The sequence below is a fragment of the Emys orbicularis genome, chromosome 16 (assembly GCF_028017835.1).
Source record: "Emys orbicularis isolate rEmyOrb1 chromosome 16, rEmyOrb1.hap1, whole genome shotgun sequence".
Lineage (NCBI taxonomy): Eukaryota > Metazoa > Chordata > Testudines > Emydidae > Emys > Emys orbicularis.
Genome location: NC_088698.1, coordinates 28,162,040 through 28,171,955, shown reverse-complemented (window position 1 = coordinate 28,171,955; position 9,916 = coordinate 28,162,040). Strand labels below are relative to the sequence as shown.

At 39.0% G+C, this 9,916-nt stretch overlaps 1 protein-coding gene across 2 annotated transcripts in view; it reads left to right on the top strand.

Moving 5' to 3' along the window:
* The first annotated feature begins 1,851 nt into the window (after positions 1-1,851).
* The window catches only part of ATXN2 (ataxin 2), a 58,589-nt gene continuing 50,524 nt past the window's right edge, over positions 1,852-9,916 (top strand). For both annotated transcript variants that reach the window (XM_065417700.1, XM_065417699.1), the window contains exons 1-4: positions 1,852-1,887; positions 4,372-4,431; positions 5,205-5,276; positions 5,568-5,718. In XM_065417700.1, coding sequence (XP_065273772.1) covers positions 4,399-4,431; positions 5,205-5,276; positions 5,568-5,718 — 256 coding nt within the window. In that variant the 5' untranslated portion in view covers positions 1,852-1,887; positions 4,372-4,398. The remainder of the gene's footprint in view (positions 1,888-4,371; positions 4,432-5,204; positions 5,277-5,567; positions 5,719-9,916) is intronic.

The following is a 9,916-nucleotide window of genomic DNA, read 5'->3' as shown; positions in this document are numbered from 1 at the left end:
AATCCCTTGTTTTGAGTTGCTTAAGCTTTAGTTTTGGGCCTGAAATTTTCTGTAATTGACGTTGGCCTTTTTTTTTGTAAATGTTTGAAGAAAAAATGGTCAGCTGTTCTGGATTTTGTTTTAGTTTTGGAAGGGTGAAAAAGTCTCTCTCATTTTTAAGTATCAGAGGGGTAGCCGTGTTAGTCTGAATCTGTAAAAAGCAACAGAGGGTCCTGTGGCACCTTTAAGACTAACAGAAGTATTGGGAGCATAAGCTTTCGTGGGTAAGAACCTCACTTCTTCAGATGCAAGTAATGGAAATCTCCAGAGGCAGGTATAAATCAGTGTGGAGATAACGAGGTTAGTTCAATCAGGGAGGGTGAGGTGCTCTGCTAGCAGTAGAGGTGTGAACACCAAGGGAGGAGAAACTGCAGTTTCTCCTCCCTTGGTGTTCACACCTCTACTGCTAGCAGAGCACCTCACCCTCCCTGATTGAACTAACCTCGTTATCTCCACACTGATTTATACCTGCCTCTGGAGATTTCCATTACTTGCATCTGAAGAAGTGAGGTTCTTACCCACGAAAGCTTATGCTCCCAATACTTCTGTTAGTCTTAAAGGTGCCACAGGACCCTCTGTTGCTTTTCTCATTTTTAAGTATATCAAGTTGCTTTCTGACTCTTATATAATGAGCTGCCCAATATTGTAGTACCAGATTTTCAGAATGGCTATTCAGATCCTTTTTATTTATGGAAAAACAAATGCTAACATTTTAGAAACTCCTATTTTGCACTATTAATGTTAGGCGTTCCAGTTTATTTTACTACTGACAGTGTCTTCATAGTTTATATCTCACCTCATACAGTTTTCAGTGCAGAAATAGATTAAGGATTGAAAGCTGTATGTACTTTAGAATGAAGAACCCTTTCTGAGTTTGGGATCGCCACAGAAAGAAGGTGCCTTTCAAATTCCTCTAATCTAAATAGCCCCCAGAATTTTTCTTTGGGATGGGAGGAGACAAGATGATCAAATTAAAATGCTAAAAATCTTATATTATGTAACATTAAGTTTATGAAATTAAAAGTCTGAAGTCAGAAATGCGAAAGTTATGGCTTAACATGAAACCAGAACATATGCATTTTGTGCATATGCATTTTGCGATCATACTGTTTCAAAATAAAATTTATTAAATACGAAAACTTTTTTACAATTTTAGATACATGTGTAATATCTGTAATATTGATATGCTTTATTCTAAAGTACTATGATATCAGCACCTTTTAGTAGAATAAAGATGCTATAATTCACACTTATTTGCTTATAAAGTTGCCACTTCTCTTTCTGGACATACACATTAGTGTTCTCAGTTATGACTCTGCAGTGGTACTTGACTGTATAATTTGAAACATCAGGTAATTACCTTTGTGACACATAGCACTTGGTCATAAATACATGATAACTTTAGTATGAAAAGGGCTAGTATTTAGGAGGTAACACCTCTTTAAAGTGAAATTGCTTTAGAAGTGTTCCTTCACTGCTATGTTCCTTGGCCTGTTGTAGATGTAGAAATGGTATCTTTTTAAGATTAGTAAAATGATTCTAAATTTGGTTTTCTCTTGATAGAGGAAAATGTTACAGGAGCTTTAACATTTATCTCTGCTTTTGTTTTTTAAAAAAGATGTAAGGGAAACTTTATTGGGATAAAACGCTTCTTGCTTTTTGAGATTGGTTTTTCTCTTCAGCACCAGTAATCTGGGTAGGTTTTCTGTACTCAACCAGTTTCCCTGAATACTTGAGTTCAAGAGATGTCTAATTTCAGCAATCTTATTGTCTTGTTTTTATTGAATCTGATACATATTTAATAATTTCAGAGGTCGCAGCAGTGGCAAAGGGCCACCTCAGCCTACAGTAAGTACATATTTCATTGTTTCTCATAGTACTGTCTTGATTTGCATGGAAATTTAATATCTAATAACTTGAAAATTTCAACTCTTGTTTCAGGGAAATAAACTTAAATCTCTAATATTTCGGTTCAGTGTAGATAGGTAATTTGAGAATAGCAGACAGTAAACTGTCTTAATTGTCAAATCTCTCTTGGTTTTAATACCTTTATGGATATTCTAGCCATTTTCACAGACACTGTTAGGAAACACTTGGTCAAACATTGAGTGACTCTCTTGAAATTCAGGGCCTTGCATTCATTTAATACTAGTAGTCTCCCAAACCCAGCACTTACCTACAAAATATAGAACTGTGTCTGTGTAAATCAATTTTCTATATATTCTTGGCAACTGTACCATATGCATGCATAGTAGTACATATATAGGTGTTACTCGTGGCAATGGCTACATATTTGTTCCTATTTGAGGCCTGTAATATTAGTCCTTCCCTTAAGTAGAGAAGTCTAAAGCTAGTATAAGACATCACTGAGGGTAGGTCTACACTTACCCGGTAGTTCGGTGGCTGGCGATCGAACTTCTGGGTTCGACTTATCGCGTCTTGTCTGGACGCGATAAGTCGAACCCGGAAGTGCTCGCCGTCGACTGCGGTACTCCTGCTTGGCGAGAGGAGTACCGCGGAGTCGACGGGGGAGCCTGCCTGCCGCGTGTGGACCGAGGTAAGTTCGAACTAAGGTACTTCGAACTTCAGCTACGTTATTCACGTAGCTGAAGTTGCGTACCTTAGTTTGAATTGGGGGGTTAGTGTAGACCTGGCCTGAGTTGAACAAAAGCAACAAATGTTTTAGCACTATTGATAAGGTTGGGCTAATTGTCTCTTAAACTGGCAGTTTAGTTTAGTTTTGGTTATTTCAAATTCCATACAGCTCTGAAAAATGTTATACAAATTAGCATAGTTATATAGTTTTACACATTTGGAGTTCTAGCGAAACAAAAATTATGTTAAACCTTGCTTCAGACACCTTTGATAAGCCCTTCCCTAAAAGCATGTATGTGTGTAACTTTGATATGGTGCTAGTTTTTAAGGCCAATTAAATTGTTTAATTTTTTTGTAGGGGGAGAGGGTGACTTGAAATTGCTATACCTGGTGCATCATTTTTACGGATAGAAAAGTGTCTTTATAGTAACAGTAAAGAGCACAATTTTCCCTTGTCCCTTCAAACTTCATATACTTTATCTGAGAGGCTAAAGCTAAACAAAATATTTTGTGTTTGATGTCTTTAAATCACCCACACTAACAAATATTGAAGTATGTACCTCTAAAGATGGTTTCTAAGAACAATGGGTGATGTCACAAAACATGTACTTCAATACATAAGCATAACTGGATTAAGCTAAACAGTTTGACACAGCCTAAAAGAGATGCTGTCAATTGACAGGCTCAAAATATGATGGGGTATTCATCTGTTTCAGCATCCGTTGGCTCACAAGAATGAAGCTGGCAGGGAGAGAGGAGAGATGTCGCACCATGCGCACATTCTCATCACTTAATGTATGCAAGTGCAAATCCAACAAATCTAGCATCATGCTTGATATTTGGTGGGGTTGCCTAGCCTAGGATCTTAGATTTTGATATGATTGTAAATCTAGACTTGGTTTATTTAGAATATGTTCTGTAGTTGTCTTGGCAATTTGTAATTTGATACTTTTAACTGCTGCTAATATGACTGGGGTAGGGTGACCAGATATCCCGATTTTATAGGGACAGTCCTGATATTCGGGGCTTTTACTTATATAGGCGCCTATTACGCCCCACCCCCATCCTGATTTTTCACACTTTCTATCTGGTCACCCTAAACCTGGGTCTGTTAGTTAGTCCCTGAAATGGGGGCGAAGGGGGAGAGGGGGAGAGAAGGTATGTCAACAGGCTTTTAGCTAAAGCAGCTCTCTTTCTTGGGTGGCCGTTGAGGTATTTGCACCAACAGCCTGTAGTCTTAAACTGGAGGGCAATGATAGCAGGGCATGTTTGGGAGGATTTGAGGTTTTTTGGATGGCTTAATTCCTTTGTTGGCATTGAGTCAACTAGTGTCCTGTGAATTAATGAATTTTGTGTTTTACCCTTGTCTACAGGAGTATGTAGTTCGCATGAAGCTGAGGTGTAAATCTGCCCCATGCTAGCCTGCCACACACTAACAGTTTCTTAGTGCACTTTGACCTACCCTGCTTTGAAACAGGAGTAGATCAGAGTGCACTGAGGAACTGTTAGTGCATGTCAGCAGTGTGCAGCAGGCTAGTAGATTCACACTCCAGGTTGATGCTAACTAAATTTATGTTACCTTGCTCAGGGCTTGCCATTTGAACCACACACTCTTACAAACTGGTATGTTCAATGTTGTAATATTTGAAGCTGGCAGTTCTTCCATAACCTCATTTGAATTGTTGTGGTGAATAGTTCTGCTTTTTTGCTTTCTGATACAAGCTTTTTATCTTTCAGATTTCTTTTGATGGCATCTATGCAAACATGAGAATGGTTCACATACTTACATCAGTTGTTGTAAGTCGTCATATGACGGGAGAGTAAACATCTCTAGAGATGTTGATACAGAATTAATTATAAAATATTAAACTAACCACAGCGTAATTGAGAGCCTTTAAATTAGAACAAGGGATATCTTGTACCAAGATTTAACCATGAGGAACCACAGTGGTGACTGTTCTGTTTTTCTTAGTTTAGAAAGTTGCAAGTTGCTTGTGATGGGTATGGTATGTTTCTTCCCACAACCCTACTTCTTTTGACATTGCCATCTTAGGATAGATTTTGAATGAGTGAAACAAATGAAAGTTTAAAAATCATTAAGTCTGAATACAGCACACCAAAAAAGTTATGTTTTAAGGAAAATGCTGACATGGTGAAAGTAAGAAGTAAATCACCCAGGCAATCCCACATTCTTGCTGCTAGATACTTTGGGTAAGCTTTTAGCCTCCACCCTCCCCTTGCATGCATGTATATGTGCGCACACTTTGCTCTTGCAAAAACTTGCATGTGCACTTGAACAGTTGTAACACTTGTGTGCCATAAAGGTTTGAATTGACAACTTCAAACCCCATTAAGACAAACTCTTGAGTGCACACAGGTGTTTGCATCTGCAAAGCATAGGCACATGTTTGTGATGGAAATGGTGATTGGGTAGAGGCCTGGCTAAAAATTGAGCCCTTCACATTAAATACATAAAGACACAAGTGTAGAAGAAAGCATTCAAATGTAACTTGACAGTCTTTAGGCCAGAGTGAGAGAGCGTCTTTGATTTTTTTTGTCTTACATTTTAGGGATCCAAATGTGAAGTACAAGTGAAAAATGGAGGTGTATATGAAGGAGTTTTTAAAACCTACAGTCCTAAGGTAACTTTTTTGCTTGTTTTTTCTTTCTGATCAGTTTTCTGATTTTTACTACTCATTAGTAGAGTAAAGCAAATAATTCTTAATAAGTTTATTCAGATCTAGCCTCTTTCTGTTTGGGAATTGCCCACAAGCAGCTTCATTTTCATGAAGTTATTCACTATTTGAAATATGCCTAATACTTGTTGCAAATCTTGTTGTGTAGGTTAACAAGTAGTTAATTGTTCAATAGTCAGAATATTTATTATTAAATTAAATATTTAGAATCAAACTCACTTGTATTTTTAATGTTAGTGTGATTTAGTGCTTGATGCTGCTCATCGAAAACCTGCAGAATCCAGTGTGGGGCCAAAACGGGAAGACATATTAGAGAGTATCTTGTTCAAGTCTTCAGATTTTGTTATGGTGCAGTTTAAAGATATGGACACCAATTATGCAAGGAGAGGTATGTTTTTGTATTTTAAATGGCTTTTTAAAATTGGGTATAGCTTTACATCATAAAGGTAAACATTTTAAATCTTGATGCTTTGGGTTAGGCTCTGAAAACCAGATGTAAGCACCTGAATAAGACTCTTCAGAAATGCTGAGTACCTGAAGATCTCATTGAAGTCAATAGGAGGTGCAGATGCACCGTTTTGAAATCAGTCTACTTTTATTTAGGTGCTTAAACATATATATGTTGAAGCCTAACTTTAGGCACTCAGATTTAAAAATTTGGCTAAACATTGCCTGTAATTTTATGTTGTCTGAAAAGTTAACTTCCGGAAGTATTAACAAATGTGATGTTATTGGTTCTCTAGAAAATGAGGTAATTTATTCACAGAAATTGCTAAATTTTCTTACAAATGTGGATGGTTTGTTTGCATTTGTTTTAGGCACTTTAATGTTACATGAGAATCCATGAATTCATAAATACTTTTAAATGTATTGCATTCTTCCAGAAGTAATGTGGTATGTGAAGTCCCCTTAGTCAAAAATTAGGATTTGTCTCTGAACATGCTTGCTTAGAAAGAAGTCTCTTTTCAAAATCCTAAAAACTGTTGCAAAAAAGGTGGAGAGTAAAAAGCTCAAATTATGAGTTTTTCTTAGGAAGGACCCACCTCTGTATATAAATAACTCACTTTTATTTCTTATCAACTCCATACAGCTTTATAGTTCAGACTTTAAAAAATATAAAAGAATCCAGTGGGACCTGAGACAAAAATGACCTTAATATTTCAAGCCATGGTTTGGTCTGTAACTGCCAGAAAGGGTTAATAACTTTATAGCATATCAGGCATCTGACAGCCAGTCACATAGACTTTTTGTGTCTTTTTCTTTCTTCTCTTTCTACTGTGCAGCCTCCAAGACTCTAGTTATTTTTTGGTGTCTAAGATGTTCACAGGTCAGGCAGCTCTGCTTCTTTTGAAGGGTTTTTCTCTGTTTATAGCAAATCTCTAAGGTCTCCTTTGTTTGCTTAACAAGTCCCCCCTTTGCTGGACCACGAAAGAAGAAAGGCAATCTATTCCTTTTTGTGCAGTGAAACAAAACCAAAAGTGCACCACCTGCGGAGCTTGTACATTGGCAGGCCTCAACAAGTACCACTGGTAGGTTAGATGTTTGTGCCACAACAGCCTGGGATTTATTGCTGAAGAGACCATCCAGACATGGGATTTCTACACATCTGTGATGTAGAAGAGACATAACAGGAGGATCTGCTTTAATGCCCTCTGACCTGCCATGGGGGGAGGGATAGCTCAGTGGTTTGAGCATTGGCCTGCTAAACCCAGGGTTGTGAGTTCAGTCCTTGAGAGGGCCATTTAGGGATTTGAGGCAAAAATCTGTCAGGGACGGTACTTGGTCCTGCTGTGAAGGCAGGGGACTGGACTCGATGACCTTTCAAGGTCCCTTCCAGTTCTATGAGATAGGTATATCTCCATATTAATGTTAATCCTAAGAATAGAGCCTTGCTGATTCCAGGCTTTCGAAAGACCCTACCTTTTTAGGGGAAGGTACACAGTCCAAGCACAAGGGGCAGTGAAGTACAGAACTTAAGTGCAAGTTCTTCCAGATCAGTTTAAAATGGCCTTAGCATAAATGAGAGTTGGGCTAATAATCCAGACCCTTGCAGCAAGCAGAGAGGTGTAGATTCTGTTACTTCTCTCCCACCTGATCTCCTTCCAGGTATCTTTCATTGATGGGAAGTATTCTAGGAGGAGCAGCTGCCTCAGACTAAAAGGTCACCTGCTACATGTGGTTATTGGATAGAATCTCTTTGAGAATAAAGAAACTTAGGAAATACTAGATTCAACTACTTTGAGATCAAAGTTTACCTCTGAGAACTTGGATGAACCTATAGAGATTTGGAGCAGGGTAGATCAGAGATGGCTGCAATGCATGATGATCTGTAGTGGAATATTCATATCCTCTCCATGGTGTCTCAGAAGGAATAGTACCAGGATGGTATTTGTAGGAGTAAGTGAACCTTCTGATCACACTTGAAAATTTAAAAGAAATAGGAGACTCCTTTGAGAAATAAGTAGATGAATAATAAATATAGACTCCCAGAGAGTAATGCATGCTTATGAACATACAGGAATTATGGGCCATCTGTTTTTTAAAAATAACTTCAGGTTTTCTTGGTTTGTAGTGTCAGACAGGCACTTGCCGTTCGTAGTGAAAGCTAACGGTTTGTGTTATAAGAGTTTCTTGGTGGAGCTATGTTCTCCTTTAGTATTTGTACTGGAAATTGATACATTGTAGTGCCTAGTTAATTTTGACAACACTATGTGTGATGTAAAACACAGCCAACTAAATTCTGTAGATTTCAAAAGAACATGTCCAGAAGCCAACAAAGTTTGTAAAGCTCTGCCTGGCTCTTGAGCTCTCTGCTGTGAAGTAATTAGTCAGTGGACAGTCTGGCCAGAGTAGCATGTGAAAGGCAGCTCAGTTTTTAAAGAAATGGCCCTTTCATTCAGGTGACATCTCTGCTATGTTGCAGGACAGGCTCAGCTGGAAGCCTTTGCATGTAGCAGAGTAGTGTCTAAAAAAAATGTTCAGGGTCTAATAGCTTTCTGGGGAGTGCTTCAGACAAATATTCCCTTCGTGGGGTATTAGTTCTAAAATTCTGTAGCCGTATCCTGATTCAGTAAAAGCCAGTCTCCTCTTCAATCCTGTGGATTTTTATCTCTGTACATGCATATTCTGTTCTGCTGCTGTGGAGTTTTGTGATCTGGAAGTGCAGTTAAACAATGGTTTTGAGCCTTGGAGTAGCCTGGAAGACCATGGTCCACAGATCTGAGAATAGTGAAGAGACTTTTGCTATTATCCCTAAATCTGCTATGTCATAAACCAGTCATCCAACAGAAGATTCTTCCTGTCAAAGTGGATAGGACAGAAACTAACTCAACTCCAAGCTGATATTGGAGGTGGAAGAATGGGACAGCTCAGTTCATTTCCGGTCCTGTTCAAGGCTTTCTGCAGGAGCCATGCAAGTTTCTTGCCTGGAAATGGGGAATCCTTAGTGAAACAGCCACCTGAAACTGTCACTTTGGCTGAATGCTTTGCCATTGGCAGATGTGGTGTTTGATAAGTGGAGTCTTTAGGGCCTAGACAAGTAGCAAAAGCTAGAGTCCGAGTAGGCTTACCATATTCTCTTTTTCCATCTACAGGGTTCTCTCCAATTTATTTGGTAAAAGCCCATCTGCTCCACTGGCAAATAACAATTTCCTTTCCCTACTGACTTTTCCCTGTGATGCCAATAGATCACTTGTTAAAATAACTCTTTTCTAGTACACTACTAGTGCCCAATAATTCTAGTATCTGGCATCTTCTAATATACCATGGCAGCTAGGGGAAATGATTGAGTCTTAGACTGTGCAGTGGAGGGGAATGCCTGCAGATTACAGAAATTTGAAGTGGGGAAGAAAGGCAAGAGGTTGGTTGCAGTGGGCTCATTACCAGTTTATTTTTAAAAAGGCTGTATGGGCCTTAACCTGTATCTGTATGGGCTTGTGTGGACTTCTGTGTCCATGCGGACTCCTGTTGGCTACAGTAGAACTCCATAGGTGAAAGGGCTGGTGCTAGGGCATCCCATTGCAGGATTAGGGCCTTACTCTGTGTGGGTAGCTTGATGAATAAAGCTAAATGGGCAGCTCAAGACAATGAGGCTGCTTCCCTTTTTAGCTTCTGTAAATGAATATGCACTAGGAAATAAATATGAAGCTATTTGTACTTATTCATAGCCTTTGTCACAAGTACACCTCTACCTTGATATAACGCTGTCCTCGGGAGCCAAAAAATCTTACCGCATTATAGGTGAAACCGCGTTATATTGAACTTGCTTTGCTCCACCGGAGTGCGCAGCGCCCCCCCCCCCCCCGGAGCACTGCTTTACTGCGTTATAGCCAAATTCGTGTTATATAGGGTCGCATTATATCGAGGTAGCGGTGTACCTGCCAAGTATGGGTACAAATTGTGCTTGTAGAATCAAAAGGCTGCAAATCCAGCCCTTAATATGCGAAACAGAACTTCAGTAATAGGTGACCATTAAGCAACTTTCTATTCCTAAATGCTTAAAGATAGAAGACTTCAGAGTACTTAAATTCAGACCAGGCTCATGTACACTTTTCAGCAGCTGCCCACTACCTTGCATTTATGGCTCA